This window comes from Aquarana catesbeiana, linkage group LG01 (assembly GCF_042186555.1).
Source record: "Aquarana catesbeiana isolate 2022-GZ linkage group LG01, ASM4218655v1, whole genome shotgun sequence".
Taxonomy (NCBI): Eukaryota; Metazoa; Chordata; class Amphibia; order Anura; family Ranidae; genus Aquarana; species Aquarana catesbeiana.
In genome coordinates this window covers 15,994,603-16,014,330 of record NC_133324.1, presented here as the reverse complement: position 1 = coordinate 16,014,330, position 19,728 = coordinate 15,994,603, and the positions used below count along the sequence as shown (strand labels likewise).

Genomic DNA, 19,728 nt, shown 5'->3' with positions numbered 1-19,728 from the left:
TAGAGCTGCTGGTTATATAAACTCCTTGGATCAGATCTTCTGTGCCTTTGCCTTGGTCAACATATCCGGACTCTCTCTGCTGTGTTTTCCTGTGAAAGACTTTTGCTTGGATGACTTCCCTTCTGGTTCCTGATCCTGTTTGCTGCACACGAATTCGCTGATCTCTGGACTCCTGTTTTTCTGGCTTGTTCTGACTACCCGTCCTGTTTACCGAACTCTGGCTATGTTTTGACTACGTTTGCTCTGTTTATACCATTTTACCATTTTATTAAATAGTGTGATTTTTACTGCACTTCTGTCTCAGTCTGATTCATGGTTCCTGACAATGACAGCAACAGTTTATTGGGGACTATGGTCTCCTGCATCCAGATCTTCCCTTGGGCTCATTGTCAGTTTAGGACTTTCCAAGTGGGCTTACGAGCACAGTGGAAGAAGGTTTGTCTCTTTCAGCTGATCGGAGTCTACACTCTGATGCGCCAGAGTCTCTGGTGGTGGACGCGTCAGGAAACGCTTTTGCAACACCACCCCTTAGGGTCATTGTTACTACCAATGCCAGCTGGACAGGATAGGGTAGCATCTGCGAACACCTCAAGATTCAAGGCAGGTGGGAGTTCCCCTCTGTCAGAGAACTCACAGTGCTAATGCCTGTCTCCATGCAGCAGTGGCTAATCCCTATTCCGCTAATGCCAATGGCCATGCGCAGTGTGCCCGACAGAGGCGAACGAGTTACGGAACGAACGTGCACACTCGCGCACCCACACGAACGCGTGCGCACACTCGCACATCCATGTGAACGCGTGAGCGTACGCACATTTACGTCCACCAATCCTGGCATATGGCGCCCTATATAAACACAGTCTCTGCCTGATACCAGTGCTGGATCATCTTCAGCTTGTTCCTGAGTTCCTGATTGCTGTTTGACCTGTTACCTTACTTCTGACAAACCCGGCTTCCTTGACCATTCTCCTGGATCACCCCTGCCTGTTATCTACCTTTACTGCCTATACAGACCTTGGCTTGGATTCTCTACTACGGCTCTGCTTCCTTATTCTATACCTCGCTGTCAGCCCGTTGCCAACCTCTGCCTGTCCTTGACTATGAACTTGCCTTCCATTTATGTACCTTGTTGCCAGCCAGTTGCCAACCTTTGCTTGTTTCTGATGTTGCAGTGGTTCCTGAATCCATACTTACCTGCCTGCCTTCTGCTGAACAGTTCTGGTGATCAGTCTTCACACCTTCCTCTGAGAGGATCCTGTATATCCAAGCTCCAGCCTTCAGCCAGCAGGCACCTGCACCCTTTCGTTGCCCCAGCACTCCCTGTCCTCACTACCAGGGGTGTTGGGACCGGAACCGTGCAAGAGGCCACCCTCAGCATTTCGGACTCCACAGTAATGTACGTGACACCCACTCAGGATCTAGACTCCAATTGTCCTGGAGCTTCGAGTGGAATTCATGGCATTAGTCTCCCTACTGCTGCACATTCAGGGATATCCAGTCACGCTACATATGGACAATACAGCAGTGGTGTTTGATATTCAACCGCAAGAAGGGACACGCAGCCAATCACTGCTGAAAGAGGTGGAACCAATCATGGAGCTGGCACAACAGAACCTTCTAGAACTTGGGGCTATATCTATATATCTTCCTAGTTGTCAGAACACCAAGGCAGATTGCCCTTCCAGGCAGTTTTAGGATCCCAACAAGTGGTCTCTTCACCCGGAAGTCTTTGCACAGATTACCCAAGAGTGGGGTCGCCATCAATATCAGAGGATGTTTGGCCCATGAAACCCCGGAGAAAGTTGAAATTGCTGATACTTGAACACAGAGAGAAGACAGGAAGATATCCAGTCCTGTTTGCAGGAAACCTAAAACGTCCTGAACTGCCGGAGTACTATAAGAGTTGGACCTGGAGGACATATGGCTTGTGAATTTTGCCCAAATCCTTTCATATACCCGATTGGTACTTCTTTTTGCACTGAGGAGAGTGAGAATGACCTCTTCAGGGCAGCCTAATGCTTCTAACCTTCCTCTCTCAAAAACCAGGCCCTTAAGCACAGGTGATCCAGGCAGGGATGTAGTCTCGAGCCCTGAGACAGAAGATCTGGTTTGAGTGGCAAGGGAATCGGATCCCGGACACTGAGGAGCATTAGGAGGGGAAATCAGGCCTGTTGGGCCAATAAGGAATTATGGCTATCACCTCTGCTACCTCTGACCTGAGTCTGCGCAAGAACTGAAGAATGATGGAGGTTGGAGGGAAGGCATAAGCTTTGCGAAACCACCATCGCTCCATCAGGGCATCCACTCCATAGGCCTGAGGATCCCGGAACCTCGAGTAGTACCTCGTCAGCTTCTTGTTGCAAGGGGAGGTAAAAATATCGACTTCTGGGGAGATCCCCAATGTTAAGATCCAACTGAATACCTCTTCGTGGAGAGACCACTCATTGTTGTCTAAAAGGACTCGAGAAAGGAAGTCTGCCTGGACATTCTGAATCACGGGTACATATGTTGCTGTTAAGTTGCACAGGTTCCTCTGAGCCCAGGTCATAATTGGTTCTACTTCTTGAAGTAGGGACAGACTTTGAGTACCCCCTTGTCTCCTTATGTATGCCACCACCGTCGTGTTGTCTAGTCTGAGTAGAACCGAGGTTCCTGATAGCAGATGATGAAATCCAAGAAGTGCCTGGAATGCTGCTCTCAACTCCAAGATGTTTGACACTGTTCCTCTGGAATGAAAGTCCCTGGTGCCCTGCACCACTTCTGTCAAGCAGTGGGCGCCCCAGCCCTTGTTGCTGGCATCTGTTGTTATTGTGACCCATGTGATGGGAAGAATGGAGTGGCAGTTGCATAGGTTTTCCCTCTGGAGCCACCACGGAAGGGAACTTCTCATGGTCAAAGTAATGCAAATAAGCTGGGCTTTGTTGCCTGTCCATGGATGAAGAAAATCTTTTTGGAAGGGCCTCATCTTCCAACACGCCCACTTCACCATCGGAATTCTGGCCACCATGGTGCCGACAATCCTCAGACACTGGAGGGCATGGAAATGAGAAACAGAGAGAGCCGGGCGAATTCTGTCTCGGATTATCGAGATCTTCTCTTCGGGTAACGAGATGGTGCCTCTGATTGTATTGAAGTGGGCTTCTAGGAACACACAGAGACTGAGACGGGTCCAACTGACCCTTCTCCAAGTTCAGGATCCACCCAAATTCCTGGAGGGTGGAGATGACCTGACCCCTGTGTACTAGGAGTCGATCCTTGTCTTGAGCCAACAGTAGAATATTGTCTAAGTAATGATGGAGTAATGATGGAGATGAATCCTCATGGTTCTCAGGAGAGCCACAACGGCCAACAAGACCTTTGAAAAGACACGTGGAGAAGTCGATGAAATGAAGCCTGCGCACGGAGAAGCAGAGAAATTGTTGAAAATCCTCTGCTACAGGAACATGAAAATAAGCATCTTTGAGGTCTATGGAGACCATCCAGTCTCCTGCTGGATTGTGGACAGCGTCTCCATCTTGAACTTTTCTTTTTTGATAAAACGGTTCAGATCTATGATGGGCCTCCATGCTCCATTCTTCTTTTGGACCACAAAGAGAGGAGAATAAATTCCCATGCCTCGCTAGTTGTCTGGGACAGGGATAGCAGCCCCTTGAACCAATAAAGATTCTACAAAGGCTAAAAGAATCAGCCTTTTTCTTCTGAGGCCGGAAGAGAGGTGGGGACACACCTGAGTCTGGGAGCGTCGCTGAAGGTCCAGGTCCTGACTGTCCAAAAGTCCTGAATTGAGGCCACCCAGACGTGCCGAAAGTGGAGAAGACGAGCCCCCACCTGGCCTGTCTGAGTGGGCCCAATCTCAAAAAGATTTGGTCAGATCCTCTCCCCTGTCGAACCGCTCTTGGCAGACTTCTTGAAGGATGACTGTCTTGCCTTCCATGACCTGGAGAATTCACGGCCCAGCCTTTAACTACAAGCTTCCCTGGCTCGTTCCTGGTACTGTTTCTTCGAAAAAGATCTTCTCTGGCCTTGCAAATGCCGATCTTGAGGAAGGAACCCCGACTTCCCACTAGTGGCCCAGGTTATGGCTTTATCCAATTTGTTGCCAAAAAGAGAAGACCCTTCAAAGGGAATTCGGCACCATACCTGTTTAGATGCTGGGTCAGCAAGCCAGGGACGGAGCCACAGGGCCCGCTTGGCGGTAACAGCTAAAAGCATGACCCGAGCCACCAGGCGGATGATATCGATTGAGGCCTCCCCCAGAAAAGCAGATGCTAGCCTCAGCTCCTGAATAGGAGAACTCTTTGCTACATCTTCCGAGATGTTTCTGAGTGTCTCATCCAGGTTATCAGTCCAGACTTCCTTGGCCTTGGACATTGCAGCCAGAGCTAACGCTGGCTTACAGGCCATACCTGCTGTAAGATAAACTCTTTAGATCAGAGTCAATCCGTCTATCTAAGGGGTCCTTAAAGGAGACTGTATCTTCCAGCCTCATCACGGCTGCATCCACCAATGGAGCCGCCTCCAAATGCTGACCTCTTCCTCTGTGAAAGGATAGAGCTTTAGAACTTTAGATAGCATGCAGTTCTTTTTCTCCACCTTGCCCCATTCTTCTGTACTGACTTCACCAATTTCAGCGAGGAATGGAAAGTTGACACGTTCCTTCTTCAATTGTTTGAAGTATTTCCTTTGTTTGGAAGGGGTGGCCACAGGATCCTCCCAATTTAAGGCTTCTCTAATGGCCTTAACCAAGGATGAAAGCAGAGAGGACTTCCAAGTGTCTTGAATTTGTGTCTCCCTTACTGGAGAGCGTGGCGGCTCTGCAGGAGGAATATGGGTCTGGCTGGTCTCGATACCCCTAAGGGAGTCCCTAACGACCCTTTCGCCAGGGATTTTAGCTGCTGGTCGGCAACCCCTCTTTCGCTACATGCTTTGGCGTAACAGAGGTCACATAGGGATTTTCCCACAGGTACTTGTGACCTACACCCCCAGCAGACACAAACAGCTGAGCAACTAGAGTGAGCCATGGAAGGACGAGAACGTTCCTCGCTACGGTGTCCCAATCTTGAGGTGAACCGTGGTGCTTAGACCTGGGAGAGGAGTGCCAGTGATGCGATCTTAAAGAGGCACTTCCTCTGTGAGAGCTGCTTCATTGTTCTGACCTAGAAGTGCTGACAAAAAAGAAAAAACAGGGAACACAAGAGTCAGGGGAAACACTGGCCAGGACAACCAAAACAAATTCCCTCCCCCCCAGCTGATTACCCAAGAGGAGAAAAAACACCTCTAAGTACCTGCTGTGTGAGGGCTGGCCACAGGCAGGCGGTGGAAAGTCCATGTTTCTAGGGGCATCCATCAAAGCTGCAAAGACAGACAGATAAATACCAGGGACAGGAAAGCATCTGCCCACCTGTCCCCAGAGAGCCACCTACCAATAACCTAGAAACAGGGGCCAGGGGAAGTCGCCGCAATAGCCCGAAAGCATTCCCAAAGCTTGCAGGCTTTTTCCCTTGTTTAAATAAGGCTCCCCTGTGACATCACTGCCACGCCGTACATGGCGCCCGTGCGCATGCGCGATTAGAGTCATTTTGCCACTGTCGTGCGTGTGCGAACCAAGCCCCGTTCTCGTACTGTACTTGCGCATGCGCTGTGCAGCCGCGGAACGAAGCAGGAAGTAAATGCCTGTAGCCACGCAACTAACGAAGGATAGAAGGGGAAACATACACAGGAGATAAGGAACAAAAACTGCTGCCATGACCAGTAAGGAAAAATCTCACCACTCCCACCACGATTGTCTCCTGGGCCGAAGGTAAGAAGAATACACCGGACTTCTGGAAGGCAATAGGGTCACCTGCTAATAGCTGGGCTATACGTCCAATGCGTGGCCTGCCAGTGGCTAGGTTTCTGACTTTTTCCAGCGCCACTTCCAGTGCCCACTCCATACCTCGCTAGTAGCTAGGGCTTAACGGAATAATGCGACTTTCCATTCCCAAAGTCACAGTTAGGCCAATCCTGATCGTGGGAGAGAGAATCTTTGGATAGGAAGACCACCATTAGGTCCTTCGGAGAAGGACAAAAAAAGAACACGGCCGCTGGCAGGAAGCATAGCTTTATGGGAGTAGTATCCTATGAGGTAGTAGAGGCGGGACTAAACCCATATGTTGCTGCCATGGAGTCTGTCAGGAAAGTCTGTTTTTGCAATACAGACAAAACTAAATTCAAGTCCCATGGGAACAATGGTGACCTAACTGGTGGATTAATACGCGTTACCCCTTGCATAAAGGCCCGGACCAAAGAATGTGCAGCAAGCGGTTTTTGAAACAATACTGATAAGGCCGAGACCTGACCTTTGATAGTACTCAAGGCCAGCTTCATTTCTACCCCCAATTGCAGAAAGGCAAGAATTCTACTTATGACATACTTCCGAGGATGCCAACCCTTGGATTCGCACCAACATATGCCCTTCAGACTCTAATATATGACTCTGGAAGCCGGTTTCCTCGCATTAATCAGGGTAGATACCAGTGACCCTAAAAGCCCCCGATTCTTTAGAATGCATTAATAGCCAAACCGTTGAAAATAGAGTTTGAAAGGAAGGGTGGAATACTGGTCTCTGTGAGAGCAGGTCTGGACATGGTGGAAGGGTTCATGGGTCCCCTACGGCCATCTTTATGATCTCTGCATACCAGGATCTTCTGGGCCATGCTGGGGCTACAAGAACCACCAGCTTCCCTTCCTCCTTGATCCTGCAAAGGATCCGTGGTAGAAGCTGAACGGGGGGGGGGACGCATAAATCGGTGAAAACTGATCCCAAGGGGTTACCAACGCATCCGTCTCATATGCGAGTGGATCCCTTGTCCTTGACACAAAGTTGTCCAATTTCTTGTTGAACCTGGACACCAATAGATCTATGTCCAGGGTCCCCCATCTTTGGCACATGGCCAGGAAGATGTCAGGGTGAAGAGACCATTCCCCCAGGAACAACTGCTGGCGAGTCAAGAAGTCTGCCTGCCAATTCCCTATTCCTGGAATGAAGACTGCTGAGAGGCAAGGAATATGCCTCTCTGCCCAAGCCAGGATATAGTTCACCTCCCTCTGGGCTGCGTGACTCCTGGTGCCCCCTTGGTGATTGATATAGGCCACTGCTGTGGCATTGTGGGATTGAATCCTGACAGGACAATCCTGCAACCTGAACGTCCAGGCCTTCAGAGCCCGAATTTCCAGGATGTTGATGGGCAAGGTCTTCTCGGTTTTGGACCACCTCCTCTGGACAGGAGCCTCTTCCAGGACTGCACACCAACCTGAAAGTCTGGCATCTGTTGTTACTTCCTTCCTGGTAACTGGTATGAAGGATTTCCCCTTCTGCAGATTCTTGGTCACCAACTGAGGCTCTGGCGCACCCTTAGGGTCAGACACATTGGGAGGTCCAGAGCTTGGACCTTCTTGTTCCAAGCGGATAGGATACTGTTTTGCAACAGTCTCTAATTAAATTGGGCATAGGTAACAGCTTCGAATGAAGCCACCATCTTCCCTAACAACCTCATGCAAAGGCAAATGGAGGGACTTTTCTTTGTCTTGACCAGTTCTCTTATGGCGCTGACCTTTGCCTGGGGCAAAAACACTTTCCACTGGGCTGTGTCTATGACCAGACCTAAGTACTCCAGGCTTCTTACTGGTTGCAGGGATGATTTTTCTAGTTTGAGAATCCAACCCAGGTTTTCCAGATACTTGACTATGCTGACCAAGCTTTGGTCCAAGCGGGCGACCGACTGATCTACCAGCAGCAGATCGGCCAGGTATGCCATTACTGTTATACCCTGAGCCCTTAGTCTGGCTAGAAGCGGGGCCAGAACCTTTGTAAATACCTGGGGTGCAGTAGCTAGACCGTAGGTTAATGCTACAAACTGGAAATGGTGCCACTCTACTTTGAACCACAGAAATTTCTGGTGAGCGGGGAAAATAGGCACATGCAGATATGCATCTTTGATGTCGATTGACGCTAGAAGTTCCCCTCCACATAGGGTAGAAACTACCGACTGGATTGAATCCATGGGAAAGGAGCCGATATTTAGCAATCGATTCTAGAATGGGTCTGACACATCCATTTGGTTTTGGTACCGTGAAGAGATTTGAATAAAACCCCAAACCCTGCTCTTCCATGGGAATCTCTATGATCACCCTTTGAGACATCAACCGGTCTAGTGCCAGGAACAGAGATTTTCTTTTCCCTGGATCTTTGGGAACGCTTGATCTCAGAAAACGAGGCGGTGGAAACTCTCGAAATTCTAGTTTGTAACCTAGAGATACTGTGGAGATGATTCATCTGTCCTGGATCTCCTCCCACCAAGCTCCTGAGAACTGCAGAGGCCTTCCCCCCACCCGAGCGAGCGGGGGCACCCCTTCATAAGGAGGCCTTGGGACTCTGTTTTGTAGGTTTCTGCCCCCAGGACTTCTACTTTTCCTGGGCTTGACCTTGAGGTTTACCTCTTGAATCTGACGGCGGAGGCTGTCGCAACTGCCTAGAGGCTGTTGCCCCTGGCCCTGGAAGGGAAGCTCGCTTAAATGAAGGACGTCTACTCCTACTGGTAAAAGAGTACTTTTCCCACTTTTTTTTTGGATGTATTTGTCCAAATCATCCCCGAACAGCCATTCCCTGTGAAATGGAAAACCAGCCAAAAGCTTTTTGTATGGCGCCTCGGCTGACCAGTTTTTCAACCACAGGATCCTACGCTAATGCAACAACAGGAGCACAAAGCACGATGCCTGATGAACAGAATCCTTACTAGCATCAACTGCAAAACATAACGCCCTCGGTAGCTCAGCTAAGTCCCTGCTTGCTAAACAGGAACAACCTTGAGAACCTGCTTCACCTGGTCTTTTAGGGATTGACAAATGCCTATTGCTGCTACTGCAGGTTGAGTTACTGCACTTGCCATAGAAAAGGAGGTTTTCAGTAAAGATTCCAGCCTTTTATCCGTTGGATCCCTAAACATCTGAACATTGTCCACCGGACAAGTTACACTTATATTCACACAGGAGATAGCAGCATCAACTGCTGGTACACTCCACTTCTTGGTGAATTTTTCTTCCATGGGATAAAGCGCTGAAAACTTTTTAGGAGAGAGAAAATGCTTATCTGGGTGATCCCAATCAGCATATATAAGCTGCTCCAACAATGGATGGACAGGAAAGGCATGTTGAGCCTGCGGGGGTTTTAGAGAACCCAAAGATACAGGCCTTCCGGCTGACTCGGTTAGGGGAACTTAACACAGAACGGACCATTTCTGTAAGGGATTGCACCAGTAATTTCTCAGATTGCGAGGCTGAAAAGGGTTTTTCTACAGTTGATCCCTCAGAGGAATCATCGGTCTGTCCCTCTTCCCGGTCCCGAGGGTGACTCATCCTCCTCTGGCCACTGCTGCTCCCTCGCTTGAGGGCTCGGGGCAGGGGAGGGAGATCTACCGCATTTCCTCCCACTCTGGGAAGATGATGCAATTAAAGCAGTTAATCTTTCTTCCAACCCTACCAGAGCTGAAGAAAAAATGTCTTCAGTGACATACGCAGGGGCTGACAGGCTGGAAACAGCTGCGGCACCTGACAGGCTCAACCTGGCCAGCCACATCTGGTCTTTCTGGGGAGGATAGCACTGTAGAGGCATGACTAGGATCTGCAGAACCTGATGGTGATGCCTTTGGGGCCTGTTTTGCAGGGTTTGTACCCGCCTTTTTGGAAGGCATAGTCCTAAGCACAAAAGCAGAGGTACTAACACAAAACGCATCCAATGCTGAGCTATAGTCCAGCAAACAAATGTTGCTATTAATGTTCAGCCTAATGCTGTGCAAAATGTGTCTCTGGGAATGCCTGTATACACCAGTTTACATTCCACCCAAATCGCTGCTGTGTACCTCCTTCAGCCAGATGCTCCTTGAGACAGAGGCTTTATAGACTGGGCTGCCCTGCGCCTGTGCCGTGTAAAACACGTGGACGCTGAGCCATGCACCAGGCGCCGCGCCACGCCATACCCCTCTACCCCTCCCTGAAACGCCTCTACTTTTGACACCAAATTCCCGCACGCGCATACCAGCGCCGCTTGGGATACCAGTGTGGGGGGAGAGAGAAGGAGGAGGAAGGGAGAGAGCCATCCATGACCCCCGAGGGGTCTTCTTCCCCGAGGCCCGGGTACCATCCACTTTGGCCTCAATGGCACTTTGAATGGATCCAGTTGCTTAGCTTGCTTGATCCAGTAAGGATAGCTTGCTTGATCCAGTAAGGATCCTTCCAGCGGAGCTGTTCATAGCACTTCTTTTACCGTGACCAACACCTTAGACACTGGCAAAAAAACTGAGGTACTCCCTGTATGGGAGGGGTTATATAAGGGGGGGACTTCCTGTTTTGGGTGTGCAGTGTCCATCACCTGAAGGTGGCCTATAACCCACATAGTTATTACTATGGTGCTCTGTGTACTGTGAAGTACGAAAAATAAATGGGTGGAGCTATATCATATGTATGTTGCCATAGATTGGTGTCAGGAAAGGAAAATTACGGTAAGTATTTAATACAATTTTCCATTTTCTTTCAGGTTCCCCAAGCTCGATGCAATGATCCGTGTCCTCTGGGATACAGGAAAGGTACAACTGGAGGAATCCATGCCTGCTGCTATCGCTGTGTGCCGTGTTCTGATGGGGAAATCTCCAATGCAATAGGTAATAAATACTAATGCATCATTATTTAAAGACTGGTGTCTGATATGTGTCATGGTATTGATGTTTTTAGACATTTTTATGACTTTGGTTTCTAACACACAGTTTTCTCCCATAGACAGTGACATTTGCCACAATTGTCCTAATGAACAGTGGCCAGATGAGAGCAAAGTGAAATGCATTTCTAAAACATATGATTATCTCTCTTATGAGATGGACATAATCTCTCAAGCTTGTTATGCTATCTCTATATTATGTTCGGCTGTAACTATCCATATACTGACATTATTTATTATATTTCGGGACACACCAATTGTAAAAGCCAACAACCGGGCCTTGAGCTTTATTCTTCTGACCTCCATCTTGCTGAGCTTCCTCTGTGTCTTCTTGTTCCTTGGACGTCCTGTGGATATAACCTGTATGCTGAGACAAGTGTCATTTGGGATCTTCTTCTCCATTGCAGTCTCCTCTGTTCTGGCCAAAACTATCACAGTCTGCATGGCCTTCAAAGCCTCTAAACCCGGCGTGTACTGGAGGAAGTGGGTGAGAGAGAAGATTGCTAATTTTGTTGTCATAATCTGCTCCTCTGTCCAAGTTCTTTTCTGTGTTATTTGGCTGTCATTGTCTCCTCCCTACCAAGAGTATGACATGGACTCCTATCCTGGGAAGATCATCATTCAGTGTAATGAAGGGTCAGTTATCGGGTTCTACTCTATGTTGGGTTATATGGGGTTTCTGGCAGCTGTGAGTTTTGTTCTGGCTTTCATGGTGAGGACATTACCGGACAGTTTTAATGAGGCCAAGTACATCACCTTCAGCATGCTGGTGTTCTGCAGCGTTTGGATTGCCATGATCCCGGCCTATCTGAGCACCAGAGGGAAATACATGGTGGCTGTGGAGGTATTCGCTATACTGGCCTCCAGCGCTGCATTATTAGGATGTATATTTTTTCCTAAATGTTACACTCTTATCATTAAACCTAAGAGAAATTCCAAAAAACATATATTAAACAAAGGGAAATCATAGTATACTAATTTAATAATTTTATAATGCAAGGATATGGACTAGTATAGCATGATTTTGAAGCATAGGTGGAATAAGTATACTTGACCTACCTAAAGCTTCAATGGGCTTAAAAAGTTCTGACATTTGACAGGTCAAATTGTAAACCATCAAATACACCAACGGACATGATTTTTTTTTTTAAGTTTTATTTAAAGGAATTATTTGATTTAATTGAAATGAATGGGGTTTGCTGTTTATCAGTTAGGAGCCATTAGATTTTTGGGTCTTGCCTTTCATGCACAGCCAGGCAACATTAATTTTTTAGCACTCGCATAGTAGTATTGTTTTTAGCTAATTGAGGAATGAACTTGGATGGGTAAGGGGAGATATTGGATGCCCAGTACTGCGATTTGAATGCAAACTGAGGACTTAAAGCGGTCTTCTGGCTGCTAAAGATCTCTATGCTGTCCTGACATAGAATAAACAGATCCATTGAACTAATAGCAGAGATATTCCAAACACTGAATGCAGGTGCTCTCTTCCTATGGAAAAGGCTGATGCACCTGACTGCACCTTAGATCCCCCAAGCAAGAGGTGTAGGGTAGCTGTACTGGCTTTAGGTGGCTCAAAGCTGTCCCTTGGTAGTAAGCAAGCTATGTATTGCACCTTTCTGATTCTCCTTTATCAGGCTCTGGGGTGTAGTGGTTAAAGCTACTCACTCAGTCCCTTTGGTGAATCCTGAAGCTCAAGTGACTACTGAACAGGCCTTCTGCTGAACAGGTCCTGACCTTGGCTCCCAAGATGGCTTCAGCTAAGCCTCGCTGAGGCTGAAAGGGTGTGAGGCTTCATCTGCTTCTCATCTCTCTCTCTTTCTCTCTTTTCCTCTGGCTCCTTCCTTCTGCCCAAGGGCAGAGCCCCCAGCACAGGGGTCTCCTCCAGGCAACTGCACCCTGGACTCTGCTCCCACATGACCAAGGTACAAAATATTTATGATCCATCTCTCCATCTTCCAGGCCGTCCCCAACCAGGGATTGGAGGAAACTCCATAAATATTCAGGCCTAATCTCTGCTCCTCTACCCTCTAAGTTCTAGAACCCTCCAGCAGTTTCAGAAGCCAGGGGAAGGTAGCAAAGACTCAGCCCTTGAAGCTCTGCCAGCTAACTCTAAACCAATCAACCCCCAGATGCTCTGCCTACAGAGGAGCCCAATTAAATTTTCCAACACTGTACACAGAAGGTGCTACATCAGCAAACCTACCTCTTGTATTCAATTTAAAATTACAACATGGTGATTGGTCACTATGAGGGTTTATTTAATAAAGGCAAATAGGTTGCTTAAAGAAAAAGCAGTACAGCGCATAAAATAAAATAAGAAATAAAATAAACAAAGCTAAAAGTCCAATATAAACAGGTTGCAGGCAAAATCCAGTGATTCCTCCAGTGACACTAGTGACATGAGAAAATTGCAGGGTGACTGTGGTGATTGTGTACGTGCCCTGATCGTGACGTCACCCGCGCTCCGCTCGTCCATCCTGTATGGGACATCCACTCCATCCATGCCTTTATCCCTCGCACTGGGGCACAGTGCATCTTATTGTGAGTTATTCCGCATATTTTATTAAATCATTTTGAGTATTATTCAGAGAGCACTAGATTCTTTCCAATTTTTTACATGTGAATACTGCCTGTATGCTGGCTACTGAAAGCTGCTGCTGCTGATGCCTTATCGTGTATACATCTCCTCCTGGTATTATCCCTGTGAGGGAACTGCTGTTTTGACCTGACTGATTTACTCAGGGGTCCATCTATTGAGGTGAGCGGCTAGTATCACCGAAGGTGGAGGTCCACGTTTGTCACCACAGTCACCCTGCAATTTTCTCATGTCACTAGTGTCACTGGAGGAATCACTGGATTTTGCCTGCAACCTGTTTATATTGGACTTTTAGCTTTGTTTATTTTATTTCTTATTTTATTTTATGCGCTGTACTGCTTTTTCTTCATGCAATTTTATGGGATTTGATAATTTTACCCTCAGTATCACAGCTGCTGTTTGGCTAGGGTTTGTGGTTTGCGCTGGTTGACTTTGTTTAAATAGGTTGCTTGCTTTGCAAAGGGAATTTACCTCAGAGCTTAGTGAATGAGGTGATGCTCTACTGACTTTCATCATCCAATTATGTGCAAGTAAAAAGCTGTTTTTGTTCCTCGATATTCTTTACAAAGTGAATCCATAACACATTCACTGTGCTCTGGGGTAAATTTCCTTGCATAGTGCAACTTTATTAATTGTGAGATCATTGATGACAAAGTTTAATTGCTAAATAGCATTTTATAAAATGGATTGCTTAATGAACTGAACTGCAAATACAGCTTGTAAAATACATATTGAGAAGAATAAAATATGGACATGGTGACTCATAACTAGTGTTACATGAATCTGCCAACATTTGGCTTGGGCAAAATATTGTAAACACAAGAAATTATTAGACAATTTTTAATACAAATTGCTTTGAAGTCACCTATGTGACTAAGCCCCAGTGGGAAGAGCTAAATGTATCAGAGGGGTGTGGCTTAGTAGAAGTTCAAGGCTGTGGTCGTTGACATTCCTCTACACCTGTTGAGCTAGTGGTGTGCGGTGTCACTCATCCACTCATGCCTTGAAGTCACTGTTGGCCCTTTGGAGGGCTGCTAGACAATCATTATGACCCAAAGCGGTTGATTTACTAAAGCTGGAGAGTGCAAAAATGGGTGTAGCTCTGCATAGAAACCAATTAGCTTCCTGTTTTTATGGTCAACGCTTAATCGAACAAGCTGAAGTTAGAAGCCGATTGGCTACCATGCACAGCTACACCAGATCTTCCACTCTTCAATTTTGGTAAATCAACCCCAAAGGGTCAAAAAATAAAAATGGACCTCTTCATATATGTTCAAGAGTGACACAGAACAGGATTTAAAGGATTAAAAATCCTTTAAATGACAGATATGGAGATGTGCACTGCACCTCACTGTTATGCCCTGTACACGCGGTCGGATTTTTTCAGACGGAAAATGTTCAATGGGAGCTTGTTGTCGGAAATTCCAACCGTATGTGGGCTCCATCGGACATTTTCCATCGAAATTTCCGTCACACAAAATTTGAGATCTGGATGCGTTGTCGTAAATTCCGATCGTGTGTACACAATTCCGACGCACAAAGTTCCACGCATGCTCTGAATCAAGCAGAAGAGCCGCACTGGCTCTTGAACATCATTTTTTTTGGCTCGTCATACGTGTTGTACATCACCGTGTTCTTGACGTTCGGACTTTCCGACAAGATTTGTGTGACCGTGTGTATGTAAGACAAGTTTGAGCCAACATCAGTCGGAAAAAATCCATGGATTTTTTCGTCGGAATGTCCGATCGTGTGTACAGGGCATAACTGTTAAATTCCCCGGACAGCTACCGTATATACTTGAGTATAAGTCGACCCAAATATAAGCCGAGGCACCTAATTTTACCACAAAAAAAGCGGGAAAGCGCATTGACTCGAGTATAAGCCTAGGGTGAGAAATGCGCAGCTACTGTAAGTGGATAAGAGGGTCAACAATGCCCATTTGCAGCCTCATTGTGCCCATTTGCATGCCTCACTGTGCCCATTTACAGCCATAGGTCCCCCAAACTTCAAACTCGGTAGTTAAGGGTTCCTAGATGCCCCCTAGCTGCAGCCAAAATTTGGGGTCTCTGGACCCAAAGGGTCCCGAAATGACATTGCTGCAGACGGGCACAGTTGACCAACTTTGAGGCCCCGTATCTTGGGGGCCACTTAGTGCTAGGAACCCCAAATTTGGTGTGCAAACCCAGCAGAACTAGCAGCACAATCTGTGGTTCCTAGCACCAAACGGCCCCGAGATACAGGGCCCCAAAAATCGGTTCACAAAATGTCAAGCACTTTTCTGCAGCAGAGAATGACATTTTCCGAACGGGATTTGGGGCCTGTATCTCAGGGCCAGCTTTGGTTATGTTGTGGTGCTAGCTCCACTGGGTTTGCACACCAAATTTGGGGTTCCTAGCACCAAGTGGCCCCGAGATACGGGGCCCCAAACTCGGTTCAGAAAATGACATTTTTTGCTGCAGAAAAGTGCTTGACTCGAGTATAAGCCGAGGGGGGCACTTTCAGCACAAAATAATGTGCTGAAAAACTCGGCTTATACTCGAGTATATACGGTAGATAGAAGTTTTCCAAATTTTGCCACTAATCCCTTTTCACCTCACTGGCCAAAGACTTCTTACAAGTGGCTTATTTGTTAATAGATCAAGGTTAACACTGAGTATTGGAAAATTATTTTGCCTGTATATTGAAGGGTTATTTTCCCAAAGACTGAATCATTTTTTAAAGCTGCACTTTAGGAGGTAGTAAAAGGATAATCAATAATAAAATGTACAAATAGATTTTTGTTACATCTAATGTTATCCATCTTCAAATAAACAGTGACAAGACTGAAATTGTGCTTATTGGAACCCCCAATCAATTATGTAAGGCCAGACCTGATAGCCTATTTATTGATGGCACTGTGCTTGAGCTTCAGTCTAAATTGAAAAATCTAGGGATATTTGATACTAGTTTAAACTTTGATCAACATGTCATGTCAGAACATCTTTTTTCCACTTGAGAAACATTGCTGGGCTGCGTCTTATGCGATCATACACTGGAGCTGAAAAGATGATCCATACATTTGTGTTCTCCCCGACTTGACTACTGCAATGCTCTACTCTCTGGTGTACCTAAATCCACCACTATTCAACTTTAATATGTACAAAATTCTGCAGCCAGAATCCTGACCTAGGTCTGGTACAGATGATCATATTACCCCTATCCTGGAGTCCTTGCACTGGCCTCCCATCAGGTTTCGTATAGACTTTAGGATCTTCTTGCTCACCTATAAGGCTCTTTGTGGCTTGGCACCCTATTATCTCTTTCACTTTTATCAACTTACCCCCCCCTGTAACCTTGCTCATCAAATTATGGTCTTCTGTGTATCCCCCCTACTCACCTTGTATATTTCATGCAAGACACAGCCTTCTTCTGCTATGCCCTAACCCTCTGGAATCCACTTCCGAAGAACATCACAGAGTCATCTTCTGTAAACTCAACTCACATCAAATATAAAAACTTTTCTTTAGACAAGCTTTCACCTAAAGGAGAAGTACAGCCAAAGCTCCTATGGATCACAGGAGCGCAGTTCATTCTGCACTCATGTGCCCCCCGTTTTCAGCAGACAGCGGAACTAAAGCCCACTGTTGGCTGACATCACAGAGTTGGTTCAGGCTTGGACAAGATTGCAACAATGAAGCAGGGATCCACCCACATGCCTGGACTGGCACCCAGCTCAGCCTCTCAGTGAGCCGCTGAGCGCCTGAGCCGGATGGTCCGCCTCCCTTACAGCCCAATACTTCAGTGAGCCGGGGGGGCAGAGCAGACAGCAGTGACTGACAGCAGCTCGCTGCTCAGGGAGCTGTGAGAACAGAGATCGGTGGTGTTTGATCGCTCGGTTCCCAGTGTTAGAGCCGGCAGGGAGCAGATGCTGCACAAGTCTGATTGGGGGAAAAAAAAATCTCCTACTTCTCTTTTAATTGTCCCTTTTTTTCCTGTGTTTTTCCCTTATATATTTATTGTGTTTTCTTTGTAAAGCACTTTGAGAAGCCACCTTTAAAGGCGCTATATAAAATAAGTAGAAATAGAGAAAATTGTCCCGTGCCTTGGATTCCTGCTAAATTACTTTAATTCAACTTGTGCATACCTCGAACATACAATGAGTCAAAATTTAAAAAAAAACACACGCTAAAGGCCAAATGGTGAAAAGCTGCTAGCACAATACTTAGGTAAAAAAGTATCACGATATAGAACCAAAAAAGTTCAGCACTTTTACTGATTTATAACATGTGAAATCTAAACAAAGCACTAAGCGTAGCAGTGCTGATTGTAACATGATTCAATACATCATGACGGGTGTAACAATGATTCAATAGCAATGTGACTGCCCCAAAAAAAAATGAAATAAATACACTAAAAACATTCCCTCAAAAAACAAATGACAGTGAAATCCATAAAAGTGTTTGTGCGAAAAATTGGACCAATTGTGTATCATAAGTGAATTCATCAAAAAGGTAAAGTTAACTGAGGTGCTAGTGAGCCAGACAAAAATATATAAATAAACTAAAAACTTATCATCAAAAACAAGTCAACAACAACAAAATCATCAATTAACAATACAATATGTTAAAGTGCTTGTGCATAAAGAATGAACTGAATATAACATGTAACAGTATAGTCCTTATCACCAACACTGGAAGAATGGCTGCAGATGGAATGGACTCCAAAGGTGAAAAATAGTTCATATAAATGGATGCAGAGGTATCACCAGAGAAAGGAAATACAAAAGATGTCCAAACACCCAGAGAGAAAGGTGGTCATGCTCCCTAGTGTAGATAAAAGGGGGGCTTTTCCAGGAAGCTTTTGACCTCTTTAGAGCTCTCAAAATTTAGAGTTGGGACTGCAGATAATACTGGGGTGCCGTGAAGTAGCCCTGCAGCAGTGCCGGTGCGTCTATAAGGGGCGCACGGGCGCAGCCCCCTCTCTCCTGCCACCTGTCTATCACCAATAGATACATGAATCTATCTATGGTCGCCGCCGCCACCCCCTATTCAGGCGCCCGACCCCTTTTCAGGTGCTTATTTTTTTTTAAGCACCTGATTAGAGCCATAGGCTCTAATAGGCGTCAAAAAAGGTGAACAGCGAGCGCCATGCTGGGCGTCTGTCACGTGATTGGCTGAAACGACAGGCGCTGTGATTGGATGCCTATCAGGCTTCCAATCATAGCAGAGGACGGGAAGAGAGGACGGGAGAAGACATTGAGGAGCGTGGAGGACACCCCTGCCATGACCCACTGCCCCACCGAGACAAGGTAAGTGCCGGGCAGGTGGGTGGGGGATGCACACTAGCAGCATGTGATGGGCACAGTAGCGGCAATTGATGGGCACACTGGCAGCAAGTGATGGGCACATTGGCAGCAATTGATGGGCACACTGGCAGCAAGTGATGGGCACATTGGCAGCAATTGATGGGCACACTGGCAGCAATTGATGGGCACACTGGCAGAAATTGATGGGCACACTGGCAGCAATTGATGGGCACACTGGCAGCAAGTGATGGGCACACTGGCAGCAATTGATGGGCACATTGGCAGCAATTGATGGGCACAGTGGCTGTGTTTGATGGGCACAGTGGTGGCAAATGATGGCACAGTGGCTGCGTTTGATGGGCACAGTGGTTGCAATTGATGTTTTTTTTTCAGTTTGTTTGCACCACCCAAAAATTTTGAGCACCAGCCACCACTGCCCTGCAGCTTACCCATTTATTTGCAAATGTGTGCAAACTAAACCCCTGTTTTTAGTGCATACTGTTAGACAGGATAATTTGGTTGGTTGCAGGTTGGTCCGAACGAGTAATCAGGATTGGAGCTGGTTAACGGATGATTATATCCACCAAGGTGTATTTTGACCACCTTATTGGGATCAAAAGCTTCTGGTAAGCCCCCCTCATAAGTCCCAAAAATCTTCCCAGGTGAATAAAGTGATGGTGTTCTTTAAAAACTTAGAACTTGGTGCTTTATTCCACTTGTGCATGTAGTGTTTTTAAAGTTCGCTCAGCTCAGCTTTGTAGCCCGATAATACCACTCAGAGGGAAATGATGACAGGAAGAAAGCTCATGGTGTAAAATCGCTTGGTACATTTATTCAATGGAGGGTTTAAAATACACTAACTGGTTAAAGTGGCAATTTGACCTGGCACCTGGTGTATACAGCATTTGTTTGTATGTAAAGGATGCAGGCCGTCCTGCTTCTGTAGTCAGAAGTGAAGCTCAGGTCCCCGTCCAAAGATGGCGTCGGTGGAAATTGCATCACGATGACGCAAGTATAGCTTAAACGCATTTTCACCTGGTCGTCCTCAGGAAGCTTGATTTCTGCCATTTTAGTTACTGGATTTATACCCACACAGATATT

The 19,728-nt window shown here is 46.6% G+C and overlaps 1 protein-coding gene across 1 annotated transcript; it reads left to right on the top strand.

Moving 5' to 3' along the window:
- The first annotated feature begins 9,163 nt into the window (after positions 1 to 9,163).
- Positions 9,164 to 11,714, top strand: LOC141129755 (vomeronasal type-2 receptor 26-like). The gene is made up of 3 exons (XM_073617866.1): positions 9,164 to 9,355; positions 10,568 to 10,691; positions 10,807 to 11,714. Exons 1-3 carry the CDS (start codon positions 9,164 to 9,166, stop codon positions 11,712 to 11,714), a joined length of 1,224 nt encoding a protein of 407 aa, XP_073473967.1.
- Positions 11,715 to 19,728: the final 8,014 nt, after the last annotated feature.

Bases quoted from the DNA above. Each gene is read 5' to 3' on its own strand.
- LOC141129755 (XM_073617866.1), top strand. From the start codon at position 9,164: ATGGATGGACAGGAAAGGCATGTTGAGCCTGCGGGGGTTTTAGAGAAC. The intron at 9,356-10,567 runs GTCTGTCCCTCT...ATTTTCTTTCAG, and splicing joins ATCCCTCAGAGGAATCATCG to GTTCCCCAAGCTCGATGCAA. The intron at 10,692-10,806 runs GTAATAAATACT...TTTCTCCCATAG, and splicing joins GGAAATCTCCAATGCAATAG to ACAGTGACATTTGCCACAAT.